The sequence below is a fragment of the Pan paniscus genome, chromosome 1 (genome assembly GCF_029289425.2).
Source record: "Pan paniscus chromosome 1, NHGRI_mPanPan1-v2.0_pri, whole genome shotgun sequence".
NCBI classification, from domain to species: Eukaryota; Metazoa; Chordata; class Mammalia; order Primates; family Hominidae; genus Pan; species Pan paniscus.
This window is the reverse complement of record NC_073249.2, coordinates 201654515-201673663: the sequence shown is the minus strand read 5'-3', so window position 1 is coordinate 201673663 and position 19149 is coordinate 201654515. Positions and strand designations below refer to the sequence as shown.

The 19149-nt window shown below is 45.7% G+C and overlaps 2 protein-coding genes across 4 annotated transcripts in view; one reads left to right on the top strand and one right to left on the bottom strand.

Moving 5' to 3' along the window:
* Window positions 1-4585: 4585 nt before the first annotated feature.
* LOC100970447 (small ribosomal subunit protein uS8-like) lies at window positions 4586-12390 on the bottom strand. Its single transcript, XM_063593983.1, has 2 exons — window positions 8788-12390; window positions 4586-8011 (listed from the first exon to the last, which is right to left on the bottom strand). The coding sequence occupies exon 1, from the start codon at window positions 12337-12339 to the stop codon at window positions 11947-11949; it is 393 nt and encodes a 130-aa protein (XP_063450053.1). The 5' UTR covers window positions 12340-12390; the 3' UTR covers window positions 4586-8011; window positions 8788-11946.
* Window positions 8857-19149, top strand: part of LOC117979952 (RH-like protein IC) — a 63150-nt gene continuing 52857 nt past the window's right edge. For 2 of the 3 annotated variants that reach the window (XM_034958517.3, XM_034958518.1), the window contains exon 1: window positions 14927-15304. In XM_034958517.3, coding sequence (XP_034814408.1) covers window positions 15157-15304 — 148 coding nt within the window. In that variant the 5' untranslated portion in view covers window positions 14927-15156. Of the gene's footprint in view, window positions 10643-14926; window positions 15305-15771; window positions 15890-19149 lie in introns of those variants that run through there. The other variant, XM_055103849.2, reaches the window with a different exon arrangement.

Here is a 19149-nt window from a genome sequence, read left to right as displayed (position 1 = left end):
TAGATTTGAGGCAGACTTTGGGGAGCCATGAGTGTCAACATCTACTTGTGAAGCAGCAGGATCCTCATTCATCAGAAATAATCTATTTCCTAAAAGCTGACTGAATACACTGAGATGGCAAGTAGCTTTACCTAACTGGATGGGAGGAAAGAAAACGCTTGCAGGATGTGGGGGCAGAGTGTTCCAAAGGCTTTTAACCTTAACATATGCTTTGCTTAAACAAATACCTGAAACACCTACACTACAAAAATGCATAATCTCATTATTTATTTATTTATTTATTTATTTGAGACAGAGTCTCGATCTGTTGCCCAAGCTGGAGTGCAGTGGCACAATCTCGGCTCGCTGCAACATCCGCCTCCCAGGTTCTAGTGATTCTCCTGCCTCAGTCTCCTGAGTAGCTGGGATTACAGATGTGCACCACCATGCTGGCTAATTTTTGTATTTTTTGTAGAGATTGGGTTTCATCATGTTGGCCAGGCTGGTCTTGAACTCCTGACGCTGTGATCCACCTGCCTGGGTCTCCCAAAGTGCTGGGATTACAGGTGTGAGCTACCGTGCCCAGCCGGCAACTAGTGTTCTCATGGGAGAAGAAGACTTTTTGGAAGACCCTGTCATTGCATTTGTGAGACTGGCTCCTGCTGTCCTCCTCTCAAAGCTATCTGAGGTTTCTGTTGCTATGACATAAATAATTAGTTCCAATTATTCTCTCAGTAGGTTCAAAACCAAAAATTTTTATCTACTGAATGAACAAGAATACTGCTTTATGTAATAAAAACTCATTTAAATTTTTAATATTCAGTCATTATACCAAATACTTTGAGTATTAAAGCATAAAGAATTATCTTTCTTTCTGGAACCAAACAATGAAATAAATATCTCTTTAAAAAAAACTGCATTTGTACTCTTATAAGAAGTTTGGCATCATAGGAGATTTGGCCTAGAAAACACTTTGTCATTTTAGAGGTGTTATCCAATGTTCGCGCAGGCACTGGAGTCAGAGAAAATGGTTGAATCCTTTCTCTGCCACTCTTTGAGGAGAATCTCACCATTTATTATGCACTGTAGAATACAACAATAAAATACAGCCATGTACCACATAACAACATCTTGGTAAACAACAGACTGCATATATGATGGTGGTCATCCAGTAAGCTAAGGTTAATTTATTATTATTCCCTTTTTTTTTTTTTTTTGAGATGTAGTCTTACTCTGTCACCCAGGCTAGAGTGCAATGGCACCATCTTGGCTCACTGCAACCTCTGCCTCCTGGGTTCAAGCGAATCTCCTGCCTCAGCCTCCAAAGTAGCTGGGAATTACAGGCACCCACCACATCTGGCTAATTTTTTGTATTTTTAGTAAAGATGGGGTTTCACCATGTTGGCCAGGCTGATCTCAAACTCCTGACCTCAAGTGATCTGCCTGCCTCGGCCTCCCAAAGTGCTGGGATCATAGGCCTGAGCCACTGTGCCCGGCCTTGTTTGCTTTTTTAACAGATAACAGTGTGCTTATAGAAACTGCTTTGACATGACTGCAATCATGTGCTTCATAGAAACTTAATTAGATTATACCACTAGAGTCTTCAGATTTTTATACTTTTTTTTTTTTTGAAACGGAGTCTCACTCTGTCACCAGGCTGGAGTGCAGTGCCACAATCTCGGCTCACTGCAACCTCCGCCTCCCAGGTGCAAGCGATTCTCCTGCCTCAGCCTCCCGAGTAGCTGGGATTACAAGTGCGCACTACCACGCCCAGCTAATTTTTGCATTTTTACTAGACAGGGTTTCACCATGTTGGCTAGGATAGTTTCACCAGGATCTCTTGGCCTCATGATCAGCCTGCCTCGGCCTCCCAAAGTGCTGGGATTACAGGTGTGAGCCACCGTGCCCAGCCTATACTTGCCTTTTTGAATACCATTTGGTGTTTTGAAGAATTAACAGCTTTGTGATTCAGGCTTGTGATTCAGGCTTCCATTGAGACCAAGGGGAGAACCTGGTTGCAGGACAAACAGACGGACAGCGTGTGGCAGTGTTTAAATGCTCTTCTGAAGGCTGATACGACAGCTCTCTGTGCACTGATTGCATATGCATCCCAAGATTATATTATTGTTTTCTATTGCTATGTGTCACACTTTGCCAAACAGGATGTGGAAAATGAATAAGCAGTTTTCTTAGGCACTTCTTAACAGACAATTGGTCAAAATGAACTCCATTGCTTAAGAAACACATAAACACCATTTAGTCACTGAATATAGCTATATGTATGGTTGTTACTATGGGGAATCTTGTTTTGCCAATTTTCTTTGAAAATTCTGGCAGACCAAGGTTCTTTTTGTTTACATAATACTTGAAAAATAAAAATGAACAACCTAACAAACTACCAAGTTTTCACTTACATAAATGTAGCTGCATATAGAAAATGTGACTGTGAATTTTTTCTAGGACTTTTAAACTATAAGCACTATTTGCACGAAAGAGAACCAATCTATCAATTACAAACTCACATAATTTTACAGATTTTTTTTTCCTACACAGCACATAAAACAGAAGGAATTTGAAGCCACCCTCCAAACACAGGGGAAGGAGGCTGTGTGTATATCCTCATTGTCTTTCACATTCTAAGGTGGTTCCACTCAGTGACTGAAATCCTTAAGCGTTGTATTAGTCTGCTTGGGCTACCATAACAGCAGCTTAAACTGTTGTTTAGCCAATCAGACTTAAACAACAGAAATTTATTTCCTTATAGTTCTGGAGGCTGGAAGTTCAAGGTGCCGGCAAGGTTGGTTTCTGGTGAGACCTCTCTCCCTGTCTTGCAGATGGCTGCCTCCTCCCTGTGTCCTCATAGAGCCTGTCTTCTGCTTTTACACTTCTGGTGTCATCTTCCTTTTTTTTTTTTTTTTTTGAGACAGAGTCTCGCTCTGTCGCCCAGGCTGGAGTGCAGTGGCCCGATCGATCTCGGCTCACTGCAACCTCTGCCTCCCAGGTTCCAGCAATTCTCCTGCCTCAGCCTCCCAAGTAGCTGGGACTACAGGTGCCCACTATCATGTCTGGCTAATTTTTGTATTTTTAGTAGAGACAGGGTTTCACCATATTGGCCAGGCTGGTCTCGAACTCCTGACCTTGTCATCTGCCTGCCTCGGCCTCCCAAAGTGCTAGGATTACAGACGTGAGCCACCGCACCCGGCCTCTTCCTCTTCTTATAAGGACACCAGTCCTATTAGATTAGGGCTCCACACTCATGACCTCATTTGACCTTAACTATTATTTCTTTAAAGCACCTGTTTCCAAATATAGTCACTTTAGGGGTTAGGGCTTCAAAATATGAATCTGAGGGAGCTCAATTCAGTAAATAGCAGTTGTCATTAACGGACAATATATACAAAGATAATTTCGTGATTACTGTCCTTATGCATAAACGTCCTCAGTGTTCCACTGTCTTTATCCAGATTTACTATCACAAAGACTTTGCTCTGAGAAAAATGTGATTTCTTTTTTTTTTTTTTTCTTTGAGACAGAGTCTTGCTCTGTCACCCAGGCTGGAGTGCAGTGGTGCAATCTCGGCTCACTGCAACCTCCGCCTCCCGGGTTCACGCCACTCTCCTGCCTCAATCTCCTGAGTAGCTGGGACTACAGGCGTCTGCCACCATGCCCAGCTAATTTTTTGTATTTTTAGTAGAAACGGGGTTTCACCATGTTAGCCAGGATGGTCTCAATCTCCTGACCTCGTGATCCACCTGCCTCAGCCTCCCAAAGTGCTGGGATTACAGGCATGAGCCACCGCGCCCAGCAGATTTCTCTCTTTTTTTTTTTTTTTTTTTTGAGATGGAGTCTTGCTTGTTGCCCAGCCTGGAGTGCAGTGTTATGATTTTGGCTCACTGCAACCTCTGTCTACCATGTTCCAGCGATTCTCCCACCTCTGCCTCCCGTGTAGCTGGGATCACAGGCACACGCCACCACACCTAGCTACTTTTTGTATTTTTAGTAGAAATGGGGTTTCACCATGTTGGCCAGGATGGTCCCGAACTCCTGACCTCAAGTGATCCTCCTGCCTCGGCCTCCCAAAGTGCTGGGATTACAGGTGTGAGCCACTGTGCCTGGCCAAAAGTGTGATTTCTTATTTCCCACATTGCCAATTCCATTTCAATTAACTATAATAGCTATGTCTATTGAGCACTCAAGCGTATTCTAGAAACTGTTCCTGATTCTGGGGATATATCCATGAATCAACTATAGTCCCTGTTATTAAGTAATCTGTAGTCTGACTAAACCATTAGAAATTTTAAAAATGGCTACTTTCAAAGACATCTTGGAGTTCAGGAGTCCCACACTGCGAACCATATTACCTAATAATCCAACCTGCTTGTAATTCACTTATTTAACCAATATTTGTTGAGTGCCAACTTTGAGCCTAAGATACAGCAGTAAACAAATGGATAAAGTCCCTGTCCTCATGAAACTTGTAATCTAATGGAAGAAACAGAAAACAAACAGATATACGATGTAATATCAGGTAGGGATAAATACTTTGAATTCAAACAAAAGTATACGTAGTCAGGGTTCGCCAAAGAGACACAGCCAATCAGATACATAGATATATAAGAGAGGGTTTATGAGTTAGAAAGGGCTCACATGATTACAGAGGCTGAGAAGTCCCACAGCAGATTGTCTGCAAGCTGGAGACCCAGGGATACTGGTAGCATGGCTCAGTCCAAGTCCCAAAGCCTCAGAATCAGGAAAGCTGATGATACAATTCTTAGCCCAAAGGCCTTAGAACCCCAGCAGTGACGGAAAGGCTGGTGTAGGTCCTGGAGTCCTGAGACCCAACAGCCTGGGATCCTGAAATCCAAGTGCAGGAATGGAAGCATGTATTCCAGCTCCAAGAGAGTAAGACCAATTTGCCTTTCTTCCGTTTTTGTTCCAAGCCAACTGCACGTTGAGGGCGGATGGTTCCCTCTTAGTCCATTCAGTCATATATCAATCTCTTCTGGAAATACCCTCACAGACACACTAACAAATAATGCCTTTCCAGTTCTCTAGGTATTCTTTAATCCAGTCAAGCTGACACCTAAAATTAACCATCACAAAAGTTAAGGAGAAAGAAGACAACTTGTAGGGGAGGCTGCTATGCAAGACAGTGTGTGAAGGAAGGGCTCTCTGAAGAGGTTAACATCTGAGCAGAGACTTGAATGAAGTGAAGAAGTGAGCCATGTGGGTATGGGGAATACAACCTCCAGGTAGAGAAGACAAGTGTGGTGTGTATCAGGGTCAGCAAAGAAGCCATGTGACAGAGAAGGGTGGGCCAGGGAGAGAGGGATAAGTGATCTAACTCCTGAGGAGGTGGCCTGGCCAGGAGCTAGAGCATGAAGATCTCGTAGGATTTTATTCTGCAAGGTAAAAAGCCACTGTATTAGTCTGTTCACAAACCCGAGACTAGGCAATTTACAAAAGAAAGAGAGGTTTAATGGACTTACAGTTCCACATGGCTGGGGAGGCCTCACAATCATGGCAAAAGGCAATGAGGAGCAAGTCATGTCTTACGTGGATGGCAGGCAAAGACAAAGACAGCTTGTGCAGAGAAACTCCCCCTTATAGAGCCATCAGATCCTGTTAGACTTATTCACTATCACAAGAACAGCACAGAAAAGACCTGTCCCCATGATTCAGTTACCTCCCACTGGGTCCCTCCCACAACGCATGGGAATTCAGGATGAGATTTGGGTGGGGACACAACCAAACCCTATCATTCCACCCATGGCCCCTCCCAAATTTCATGTCCTCACATTTCAAAACCAATCACACCATCCCAGCAGTCCCTCAAAGTCTTAAATGATTTCAGCATTAACTCAAAAGTCCACAGTCTAATGTCTCATCTGAGACAAGGCAAGTCCTTTCCATTTATGAGCCTATAAAATCCAAAGCAAGTTAGTTACTTCCTAGATACAATGGGGGTACAGGCATTGGGTAAATACAGCCATTCCAAATGGGATAAATTGGTCAAAACAAAGAGGCTACAGGCCCATGAGAGTCCAAAATCCAGTGGGGCAGTCAAATCTTAAAGCTCCAAAATGATCTCCTTTGACTCCACATCTCACATCCAGGTCACGCAGATGGAAGGGGTGGGTTCCCATGGTCTTGGGCAGCTCTGCCCCTGTACCTTTGCAGGGTACAGCCTCCCTCTCAGCTGCTTTCATGGGCTGGCATTGAGTGTCTGCAGCTTTTCCAGGTACACGGTACAAGTTGTCGGTGGATCTACCATTCTGGGGTCTGGAGGACCTCTTCTCACAGCTCCACTAGGTGGTGCCCCAGTAGGGACTCTGTGTGGGGTCTCTGACCCCACATTTCCCTTCTGCACTGCCCTGGCAGAGGATCTCCATGAGGGCCCTGCCCCTGCAGCAAACTTCTGCCTGGGCATCCAGGCATTTCCGCACATCCTCTTTAATCTAGGCGAAGGTTTCCAAACCCCAGTTCTTGACTTCTGTGTACTCGCAGTCTCAACACCACATGGAAGCTGTCAAGGCATGGGGCTTGCACTCCCCGAAGCTACAGCCCAAGCTCTACGTTGCCTCCTGTCAGTCATGGTTGGGAGTGACTGGGATGCAGGGCACCAAGTCCCTAGGCTGCACACAGCATGAGGACCCCGGGCCTGGCCAACAAAACCATTTTTTCCTGATACCTCTGGGCCTGTGATGGGAGGGGTTGCCCTGGAGACATTTTCCCCATTGTCTTGGGAATTAGCATTTGGCTCCTGTTACTCATGCAAATTTCTGCAGCCAGCTTGAATTTCTCCTCAGAAAATGGGAATTTTTCTTTTCTATCACATTGTCAGGCTGCAAATTTTCCGAACTTTTATGCTCTGCTTCCCTTATAAAACTGAATGTCTTTAACAGCACCCAAGTCACCTCTTGAATGCTTTGCTGCTTAGAAATTTCTCCTGCCAGATACTCTAAATCATCTCTCTGAAGTTCAAAGTTCTACAAATATCTCGTGCAGGGGCAAAATGCCACCAGTATCTTTGCTAAAACATAACAAGAGTCACCTTTGCTCCAGTTCCCAACAAGTTCCTCATTTCCGTCTGAGACCACCTCAGCCTATGGACTTTATTGTCCACAGTGCTATCAGCATTTTGGGCAAAGCCATTCAACAAGTCTCTAGGAAGTTCCAAACTTTCCCACATTTGCCTGTCTTCTTCTGAGCCCTCCAAACTGTTCCAAACCCTGCCTGTTACCCAGTTCCAAAGTCACGTACCCATTTTTGAGTATCTACAGCAGCACCCCACTCTACTGGTACCAATTTAGCCACTAAAGTAGTTGGAGAACAGGAGTAATAGACTCTGGTTTACATTGTAAAAGCTTCTCTGTGGCTGCTGTGTGAAGAAAATATATGAGAATGAAGCCCCAAGATGAAGCAGGGACACAGTTGCAGTGGTTAGAGTAAGAAATGCTGCTGGCTGGCACTGAAGTGATAGCCTGGAGGTTTGTGTGTGCACATGCATGTGTATGTGTTTTACGATAGTAGGCCCAACAGATACTGTAATCCACACTATTTTTTTTTTTTTTTTTTTGAGACAGAGTCTCACCTGTTGCCTAGACTAGAATGCAGTGGCACAATCTTGGCTCACTACAACCTCCACCTCCCAGGTTCAAACGATCTTTGTGCTTCAGCCTCCCGAGTAGTTGGGATTACAGGTGTGTGCCACTGTGCCCAGCTATATTTTTTGTATTTTTAGTAGAGATGGGGTTTTGCCACATTGGCCAGGCTGGTCTTGAACTCCTGGCCTCAAGCAATCCTCCCACCTTAGCCTCCCAAAGTGCTGAGCCACCACACCTGGCCGCAACTGATTTTTAATCATGAAATGACACATACATTTAAAAAACCCAATACCTATAATTATTCCTGGCTAGTACTCTTCACATTTATATCATCAAAAACAAAGAAAGTATGTGAAACTGACACAGCCAAGGGGAGACTAAGGAGACATAACAATTAACTGTAATGTGGTATTCTGGAGGGGATCCTGGAACAGAAAAAGACATTAGGCAAAAAACTAAAGAAATCTGAATAAAATGTGGATGTCAGTTAATAATAATGTATCATATTAGTCCAGTAATTGTAACAAATATACCACAATAATGAAAGCCATTAATTATAGGGAAAATGGAGGGGTTAATATGGGTGGCTCGCTTTTGCTATTTCTAGCAGCTCCATTTTATCTACAAAAGACAAACATTCATTAAGTCCCAAAAAGGTAAAGAATGACAAATTAAGCATGTATCTTATTAATAAGAGTAATATAAACATGCTCACTCATATTTATAAATATTTGACAATCATGTTAAGGCCAGAAAAGAGAAAAAAGGGTAGGGGCAAAAAACGCAAAGAGAAAGGAGTTAGTATCTTTTCTCCCGCACTCATTAGCTATTAAAAGAGGATGTTTGTTTAAAGCTGCTCAGAGCTGGTAAACTAATGTTAAGTCACTAACGGGAATTTAAAAGGTTTCATTAAGAACTGCCTGCACTAGATTCCTCCACCCTGAGACATTAAACAATCACGATAAACCTCCTGAGTGGTAAGAACGTGTCCATTTAAAAATAGGCTATAGATTGTATCATGCAGTTTTATCTACTAATCGGCTAATGCCCCGCCAAAAACAAACAAAAAAACCCAAAGGGATATAAGTTTCATCCATCAAAGGAAACAACAGTCACCTTGGTTCCCATCCCACTCATATACTGCCGCCGTACATGTCAATCAGATGAACCTGTGCGTATCTCTTAACGACAATTGACCCACCTTTTTAACTGAAGTGAAAGGGGGTTCTGCTCCGCGACCACTTCCTGGATCTCCCCCTCCACCCTCTGTGTTCTTTCGGGTGCACCATCGGGTCAAAGCCGCAGCAACGCCGTCTCTGTGTGATCGCATGTGCCCTTCTGCACACGACCTTCCCCCGAGAGTGACCAGCTACCGGACAGGCACCAAGGAGGGCTACCGAGCACCTCCCGGACCGGCGGCTGCAGGATCGCGAGCGCCTCCGCTAGGGAGACCGCACGTTGCGCCTGCGCTTCCTGCGGTGGCGCCTTCTGCAAGGAGACCTCGACCCTGCTCCCTCTCCGGGGCTGGATCTAACTCCTTGACGGTGATTCCAGACGCGAGACCCAAACTGACGGCTTCCAGAAGAGGGGCGAGCCCGGCCACAAGTCTTTCACGTAGCTAAGTCATCGTTGCTTCCGGCTTCTTACCGTTCTCCCCTTTGTAAACGGTTACCTCCCGAACACCCAGGCTCTCCTCCAACAGTGGTTCTCAAGCGAGGCGATCTTCCCCGGGAGGGGATATTTGGCAAAGTCTGGGGGCATTTTTGGTTCACTGGGGCTGCTACTTGCATCCACTGGGTAGAGGCGGGGGATGCAGCTACACAACCTGCGAAGCACGGGACAGCACCCTCCCCAACCCAGACAGAATTAGCCGACCCAAAACCTCAGCAGTGCCCAGGCTGACAAACCCTGCCTTAAACAAACAGCAAAGAAAGGCCAAGTCCCATAAGTGGGTCACCGAGCCGAGACTGGGGTCCACGGGACACCACAGCCACGCCAAGCCGGGAAGTCCCCGCCTCCTGGAGCTGAACCCGCCCCTCTCCCAGAGGTGGAGCTGCGGGGGCGGGAACAGGCACGGAGAAAATAAACAAGACTAAAAAGTCCCGAGTAGCGCTGTGTGGCCGCAAACCTGAACCCACCTTTTGCACCACGCGGGACCCGGCACTCTTCCTGCCACCCACACCTGAGAGGGCTGCGGGGCCGACCCCAGTACTAGAAAACACGCGTCACCTCACTCAAGACAGGTACAAAGGCCAACGGACGCCTTCCTTTAGAAAGCTCAGCACACAGAGCAACTTCTCACGCATACTCTCAAAGGGCGTACTCCAAACTAGCACTTCCGACGTCCAGCTGTGAACCCAGAGCGCCTGAAAGCCCCTGAGCCGAGCGCCCGGGGATGCGCAGACGCGTTTTTGTGGTGGGCGTGGCTCCCTCCGGACCCGGCGCCCCGCCCTCCGCCCCGTGTCCGCATGCGCGACTGAGCCGCGGGAGTGGTACTGCTGCATCCGGGTGTCTGAAGATCCGATGAAATAACATATGCAAAATGAGTGGTTCCGTGCTTGGCATTCCAGAAATGGTAGCTGTTATTCAGCCAACAAATATTTATTGAGCACCTACTATGGACTTCCCTGGTGCTGAGAATACAACAGCAACCACAGCAGTCAAAAGTCCCTGTCTTCATGTTGCTCACATTCTCATAGGGGAAAGCAAATAATGAACAAATACACGGCCGGGAGCAGTGGCTCAAGCCTGTAATCCCAGTACTTTGCGAGGCCAAGGTGGGCAAATCACCTGAGGTCAGGAGTTCGAGACCAGACTAGCCAACGTGGTGAAACCCTGTCACTACTAAAAATACAAAAATTAGCGCGGTGTGGTGGCTCATGCCTGTAGTCCCAGCTACTTGGGAGGCTGAGGAAGGAGAATCGCTTGAACCTAAAAGGCAGAAGTTGCAATGAGCCGAGATCGTGCCACTGCATTCCAGCCTGGGTGACAGAGTACTCCGTCTAAAAACAAAATCCTAAATACACAAGTAAAAATATAGACCTCGTCAGATGCTAGTAAGTGCTGTGAAGGAAACTAAAAGGGGAACACAAGGAACCCTTGTCAAGGGGAGAAGAAAGGGGAATTGATGCTGTCCTCTTAAATAGGGCAGTCAGAGGCTGGGCACAGTGGCTCACACCTATAATCCCAGCACTTTGGGAGGTTGAGGTGGGTGGATCACTTGAGGTCAGGAGTGCAAGACCAGCCTGGCCAACGTGGTGAAATCCTGTCTCTACTAAAAATACAAAAACTAGCCGGGTGTGGTATCACGCGCCTATAATCCCAGCTACTCGGGAGGCTGAGGCGGGAGAATGGCTTGAACCTGGGAGGTGGAGGTTGCAGTGAGCCGAGATTGTGCCATTGCAGTCCAGCCTGGGCAACAAGAGCAAAACTTCATCTCAAAAAAAAAAAAAAAAAAAAAAAAAAATAGGGCAGTCAGGGAAAACTTTCCTGAGAAGGGGATGGTGGAGTACAGATCCAGGGAGGTGAGGTGGGGAGCAAGCCAGTACAGTTGTTCCTTGACTTTCGATGGGGTTATGTCCTGATAAAGCCATGGTAAGTAGGAAATATTGTAAGTCAAAAATGCATTTAATACACCTAACCTACGGAACATCATAGCTTAGTGTCACCTACCTTCAACATGCTTAGAACACTTACATTAGCCTACAGTTGGGCAAAATCATCTAACACAAAGCCTATTTTATGATAAAGTATTGAATATCTCATGTAATGTACTGAGTACTGTACGGAAAGTGAAAGACGGAGTGGTGGGATGGGAACTGTAAGCGCGGCTTCCACTGCATGTGTGTTGCTTTCGCGCCATCATAAAGTTGAAAAGCGTTAAGTCAAACCGTCGTACGTCGGAGGCCATCTGTATCTGGTAGGAGGAGTGTTTCAGACAGAGAGAACAGCAGGTGCACAGAGTGCTTTTTTCCCAGCATTTTATTATGAAAAATTTCAAACATCTACCAAAAAAAGTTGAAAGACTTGTACGGTGAAAAGCCATACATCTCACAGCTAGAATCAACAATTAACATTTTACTGTATTTGGTTTTTGACTTATCTATCCTAGATCCCTTGTGCTTTCTGTAGCAGGTGACCTGCCTTGAAGATTTAAAGACAGAATATCAGGAAATGTAGTCAGAAAATGGGGCCTTTTATAAGAGTCAGAGGGGAAGAGCAAAAACTCTGCTTTTGACAAATCTGTCGGGAGAGGCCAACTGGAGGGATACCTCCCCTTTTTTTTTTTTTTTTTTTTTTTTTTTTTTTTTTTTTTTTTTGTCCATGAGGCATTTTATTTGTAAATATATGTATTACATCCCTAGAAAAAGAATCCCAGGATTTTCCCTCCTGTGTGTTTTCGTCTTGCTTCTTCATGGTCCATGACGCCAGCTGAGGTTGTCAGTACAATGAAACCAAACTGGCGGGATGGAAGCAGATTATTCTGCCATTTTTCCAGCTCTTTGAGTTGCACGTCAAATCTGGGGCTGATCACCCCATACTTGTTTAGCCTGCCTGTGAGGTTCACAACAATTTTCCCAGCTCTGTGGTCATCAATGATTTCAAATTCACCAATGTAACCATGCTTCATCATCACAGTGAGAAACCGGACGATGACTTTGGAGCACGGCCTAATAAGCACCTGGCATTTGCCTCTCTTTTCGGCATTGTTGATGCTCTCGAGAGCATCTGCCAGGACATTCATGCGCACCATTGTGGCGGCGCGGAAAGATGGCGGAAAGAGGATACCTCCCTTTTTAAATGAAAGCATTTCTGTTCTGCGAGGAGCGGGATCCTCTTGTCAAGCAGTCAGTCCCTGCTGCTTCCTTACTGGGGCAGGATCAGGACGCACAGGGATTTGGAGTGCCTTGGAACCAACCACCACCCACGCCGTTTGCCAGCTGGTAAACATGCCCGTCAGGTCCGGGGGTTGGCATTGCCTGGAAATCTTTAGTGTTCATCTTGCTGACATCTGGTGCCCTCGGGCAGGTAGGTACAGTTGGCTGCCTGGTTTACAGAGCTTGTACTGGGCCCAGGTTAGCAGGGGTCACATCCATTTATCCCACTGCGCAGGGGAGTTCCTTCTCAGGTAACCCAGTTTATAAGAAGTACTGACTGCCAGAAATAGAGCAGAAATCAGAACCAGGAGGCAATTGTGAGAGGAATGGAGACTTCTGACCTCTGGGGATTGGGGTACCCTCCCCCTTAATTGCTGTTGGGGTAGCAGAGGGCTTAGAAGCCCATGTTCCTAGACTTTTAGAATTGGAAGAAGACTTAGAAGTAATCTAGGCTGGGGGTCCCCAACCCCCAGGCTGTGGCCCGTTAGGAACCTGACCGCACAGCATGAGGGGTAGGCCAGCGAGCACTACCGCCTGAGCTCCGCCTCCTGTCAGATCAGCAGCCGCATTAGATTCTCATAGGGGCACAAACCCTATTGGGAACCGCGCATGAGAGGGATCTAGGTTGCGTGCTCCTTAGGAGAATCTAACTAATGCCTGATGATCTGAGGTGGAACAGTTTCATCCCAAAACCATCCCTCCAACCTCACCCCGGTCCATGGAAAAATTGTCTTCTACAAAACCCGTCCCTGGTGCCAAAAATGTTGGGGACCCCTGATCTAGGCTACAGTTAAGTGGTCAAACACCCAGGTCCTGAAGTTAGGCTGCCTGGGTTTAAATCCCAGCTCTACTACTTACTAGCCCTGTGACCTTGAGCAAGTCACTTAGTTTTTCTGTGCCTCAGTTTACTCATTTGTAATAAAAGCCTAATAGTACCCATCCCAGTGTCATGAACTAAGTTCATATATGTAAAGTGCTTAGAATGGTGCCTAGCAAGTACTTAATAACAGTTAACTCTGAAAATGTATAAAGCAAAATTAACCAATGTTTTAGTGGTTTGCAGCCAACTTTTTTCTATGCGTGTGCTAACATATTATTTTATAAGAGTGGGAATATATTGTACATGCTGTTATATAACTTGCTTTTTCACTAAACAGTCTATCCTCTGTGTCAGTTTTGATAAAAGCGTTTTCCTCTTGCTTTTCCTGCGTATGTTCAGAACCATCATATTGGTAGCAAGTTTCATGTCCTGTAGTTTTCTTAACCAACCCCCTGCTAGTGGACATTTAGGTTAGTCTCAGTTTTTTCCTTCTGTAAATAAAGCTGCACTGAGCAAGAAGTGACTGATGCCAAGTGACTAGATGACCTTAGGTATGACCTCTCTGGGTCTTGGTTTCTTGGTCTAATAACAAAATGACAGGATTCGACTGGGTGATTCAAATCTCCTCTGATCTACATAGGAATTGTTTTCGAGACATTTCTGCATTCCTCTAGTGACAGGGTGCTCACTACCTCATGAGTATTTCAGTGGACAACTGTAATGGTCAATAAAGTATCCACTTTCCACCTCCCTGCAGCTCCTGGCCCTGGCTTTATTCTCTGGGGCTCCACACATTCGGTTTACACTCAGTGGCCAGTGGCTGGGGCCATTGTAGAAAATGAGGAAACTCCAATTCCTTCCTTCTTTTCTTCCTCTTTCATCCCTTCCTCCCTCCCTACATCCCTCTCTCTCTTCCTTCCTTCCTTGACACTTACCATGTACCAGACCTTCTGCCAGGCACATGGATGGGAGCACAGGGGAAGTTGGCTGCAGGGTTAGAACTAAGTCCCAAGCCCGCTAAAGCTCATGCCAGGGGACTGGACTGTCCAGTACTGAGGGATGGGGATGCTGAGGCTGGTGGCCTTCCTCAAATGCACTGTAGTGCCCCAGGCAGAGTCCTGGGCTGCCCTGTGAGGAGGTGACCAGAGGTAGAGCAGCTGCACCTTAAGGCTGGATCAGGATCCCCTCCAGGTTTTTACTAGAGCCAAACCCACATCTCCTTTCTCTTCTGCCACCCCCCCTTAAAATGCTTAGAAACACAGAGATTTAAATACAAATTCAAATGTAAGTAATTTCAACTGTGTAACTATGAGGAGTCAATTCTACGTGGGTCCTATCTGTATCCTCCCCAGGGCTCAGCTCCATTCTTTGCTTTCATTCATTCTCATTCAATACATTGTTGTTAAGAGCTCACTGGGTGCCCTCTCTGGCATGTAGTAAGGTTTTAAAAAGAAAGCCTCTTCTGAGCTTCAGTTTCCTTATTCATAAAATAGGAGTATTGATCCGTTCCTTGCTTTTCTTACAAGGATATGCTGAAGATGACTGAAGTACAGAGTAAAGAAGGATTATGTTTGGGTGTCAAAGGAATAGAATGCCCTCTTTCAAACTGAGCACAGCAGGAACCTATAACAGGAACACAGCAACTTGTTGAATGAATGACAATATTGGAAAACATACATTTCCTCCCCTCCCCATCATAGTCCCTCTGCTTCCGTGTTAACTCCATAGACAGGACAGCACAACCAGCCTTGCAGCCTGAGATAAGGCCTTTGGCGGGTGTCTCCCCTATCGCTCCCTCAAGCCCTCAAGTAGGTGTTGGAGAGAGGGGTGATGCCTGGTGCTGGTGGAACCCCTGCACAGAGACGGACACAGGATGAGCTCTAAGTACCCGCGGTCAGTCCGGTGCTGCCTGCCCCTCTGCGCCCTAACACTGGAAGCAGCTCTCATTCTCCTCTTCTATTTTTTTACCCACTACGACGCTTCCTTAGAGGATCAAAAGGGGCTCGTGGCGTCCTATCACGGTGAGAGTTCATTGGAAAAGTGGTCACAGGAGCAAATAGCAGGGGCAGGGGCGGGGGAGGCCTATGGTTCTCCAGGGGCACAGATGTTCCTTTCTACAAAATCCCAAGGAAAAAGATTCCCCCATCTTCTTCCGTAGATTGCACCGAAATTCAGCCGACAATGTAAGCTTTCCTTCAGAAGCAGCCTGGGCATGCCCTCTTCTGTGAAGCCTGCCTTGATTTTTCAGCACAGTGAGAGGCGTCCTCTTTGGTGTTCCTCAAATTCCCTCTGCCAAATGGTCTTCATAATTCTCTCTGCTTCTCTGCTTCCCCTTCTCTCTCCTTAGTGGCAAGGAATTTTTTTATTTTTATAGATTTAGGGGATACAAGTGCAGCTATCTTATGCAAGCAATTTCATGGTGTTGGGTTTTCGGGTTTTGTTTCCTTTTTGTGGCATCTCGCTCATTTCTTATTTCTTTTTGAGACAGGGTCTCACTCTGTTGCCAAGGCTGAAGTGCAGTGGCATGATCATGGTTCACGGCAGCCTTGACCTCCTAGTCTCAAGCAATCTTCCCACCTCAGCCTCCCAAGAGGCTGGGACCACAGGTGCGTACCACCATGCCTGGTTAATTTTTTTTTTTTTTTTTTTGGTAGAGATGTGGGTCTCCCTGTGTTTCCCAGACTGGTCTCAAACTCCTGGACACAAGCGATCCTCCAGCCTCAGTCTCCCAAAGTGCTGGAATTACAGGCGTGAAGCACTGTGCCCAGCTCTCTTGCTCATATCTATACTAGTTTTCTTTTGGAAGCTTCAGCCTGTTGCTACCCCCCACCCCCACTGCCACCAACCCCAGCTTTCTTCTCACTTAGGGGCTGGGAAGTCTGCATGCTGTCTGTAAATCCAGAACCAGAAGGTATGGCTGAAGGGGAGGGTAGGATGATGGTTATTTTATATTCAGCTAAAAATATTCCCAGACTGTGATGACACAACTGTAAATAAGACAGATGTCCACAATGGTGTGACTTTGCTTTTTTAAAAATATTGAAATGAGTTTCAGGCATCTCAGTGGGCTGATAGGTTGTTGATAATGGACAGGGCCTCCTTGAAGAATGTCCCTGAGACAAAGTTGAAGCTTGAGCCTGGTTGAGTGCTTGTTTGTTCCTAGGTTGATATGAACGGCTAGTTAACTGGAAGCAAAGAGAAGTCATCCTGGAGGCCATGGCAGTGACAAGTAGGACTTAGGGAGGGAAGCCCTTTTACCATTTAAGGGGCTGGCCCAGAGAGGCGCCTTCAGTGACAGACAAACAAGAGCTGGCACAATTTTAATTCATTTCAATTTACTTTAATTCATTTCAATCCAATACAATTCAATGCATTCCATTCATTCAACCATGTATGACATCCAATGTGGGATCCAGACACATGATGATTAGAGCTGATATTTATGAGCTCTTACTATGTACCAGGCACTATTCTAAATGCTTTACATTGAACCCTCACAACAACCCAATGAGGTGGGTACTATTATGATCTTTGGTTTTCATATGAGGAAACTAGGCATATGGATGTTGAGTAATTTGCCCAAGGTCGCTCAGCTAGCAATAGCACAGCATATTTAAATTTAGCCATCCTGGATTTAGTTTCCCTGCACTTAACCATTATGCATCATGGCCCCATTTTACAGTGGGGTTGAGTCATTTGTCATATAACCCAGTAGGTGTAGCAGCCACTATTCCAACCCTGTAGATTGACTCTAGGGTCCATGTTCTTTACCCCTGCACCGTGCTACTAACGTAGGTACAAAATGTCCTCAGAAACTCACTTTATACGGAAGCTCAGAGGAGGGTCCACAACCCAGGCAGGGGAGACGATGGTGTCAGGGGAGGCTTCTGGAGGGAGGTGACTGCCCAGCCAGGTCTTGAAGGCTCAGTAGGAATTACCTGTGGGACAAAGGAGGGTCATCCAAGTGAGGGCACAGTGGGTGCCGTTGCACACACTAGAGCAGACTGAGCCTGGGCTTAACATTGCATTGCCCTGGAGCCTAAAAAGAGAAGCAAGGGGCTGGGCGAGGTAGCTCACACCTGTAATCCCAGCACTTTGGGAGGCCAAGGCTGGAGAATCACCTGAGGTTAGGAGTTCAAGACCAGCCTGGCCAACATGGCAAAACCCCATCTCTACTAAAATTAGAAAAACTGGCCAGGTGTGGTGGCACACGTCTATAATCCCAGCTACTTGAGAGGCCATTACACTCCAGCCTGGGCGACAGAGCAAGACTTCATCTCAAAAAACCAAACAAAAACAACAACAAAAAAAAAAAGAAAGAAGAGAGCAGGGACTGGGCGTGGTGGCTCATGCCTGTAATCCCAAACACTTTGGGAGGCCAAGGCGGGCAGATCACCTGAGGTCAGGAGTTCGAGACCAGCCTGGCCCATATGGTGAAACCCTGTCTCTACTAAAAATACAAAAATTAGCAAGATGTGGTGGCACGTGCCTGTAGTCCCAGCTGCTTGGGAAGCTGAGGGAGGAGAATTGCTTGAACCCAGGAGGCAGAGGTTGCTGAGCTGAGAATACGCCACTGCACTCCAGCCTGGGTGACAGAGTGGGACTCTGTCTGAAAAAAATAATAGTAATAAATGAAAATAAACAGAGAAGCAGTGGGTGGTAGACTCACTGGGCTGCATACGGAGTTTGGATTCAGTCTGAGGTCCGAATAGTAAACAGGAGCGCGACAAGTTTGGGTTTGGGTCATGGCGGACGCCATGCCAGGGCTGGTGTTGGGCACAGGGGAAGGGGCATGGCTTGAGACACAAGACCAGCATGGAGGCTGTAGTGTAGTATTGACCCGAGGGCTTCAACCTTCTGATGGTGTACACACCATTTTTTGAGCATGTACCATGGTTATATGTTACACTTTAAGTATTACTACATTAATATATTTTGTATGTTATAATAAATACATACAAATTAGGAAAATTGAAAGAGATCAAAATGAAATATATAATATTTTCAAATTACTAATCACAATGGTGTCAATCTCCAGGCAGGGTCCATTGCTACAGTTGACGATAGTGGATGAAAATTCGCTCCTCAGAGTCTTCTTGATAATTTGAAATTGTCTTGATTGACTTGTCAGGTCTGATTAGATCAACATTTTTTAAATCTCGAATGTGACCGACAGCTTGTACGAGAAGTTTCACTCTGCCTTTCCTTTTTGTTCACTTGGCTGCCATTATTTCTATGCTTCCAATCTGTGTTTTTCTGCACGAGTTGGTTAAGCCATTACTTCATTTTGTGAAAGTTTGTTGAGTTAAACTTAGGTAACTTAATCTGACAATACACTTAATTGAATTCAGTCCTGGTAAACTATAATAGATTATTCAAACCTGCCAATTCTAAAAAGACATTTTGAGACAATCAGGAAATCTGAATATAGCATGAATATCTTATGATATACAAGAATTATTGTTAATTTTGTTAGGTATGATAAAAGCATGGTGAGTTTTGTTTTTGTTTTTGTTTTTTAAGGCTCCATCTGTTAGAGAGGCACATCGAAATGGCATGATATCTGGGGTTTGCTTTTATGCCAGAAAAAAGGAAAAGTAGAGAAGGATTATAGAAACAAGATTGGTCTCATGTGACAATCATCAGAATTTGGAGATGGGCATGTAGGGTCATCGTGCTGTTCTCTCTGTTTTCTTATATGCTTTAAAAGTTCTGTTAATTAAAAAAAAAAAAAACACCCTGGCTGAGCATTTAGGGAGGCCAAGTGGGGAGGATCGCTTAAACCAAGGAGTTCAAGACCAGCCTAGGAAACATAGGGAGACCCCCCCTCCCCGATCTCTAAAAAACAAAACAAAACAAAAACAAC

What these genes read in the sequence shown, in the direction of transcription:
- LOC100970447 (XM_063593983.1), bottom strand. Translation starts at nt 12,339, where the DNA reads ATGGTGCGCATGAATGTCCTGGCAGATGCTCTCGAGAGCATCAACAAT.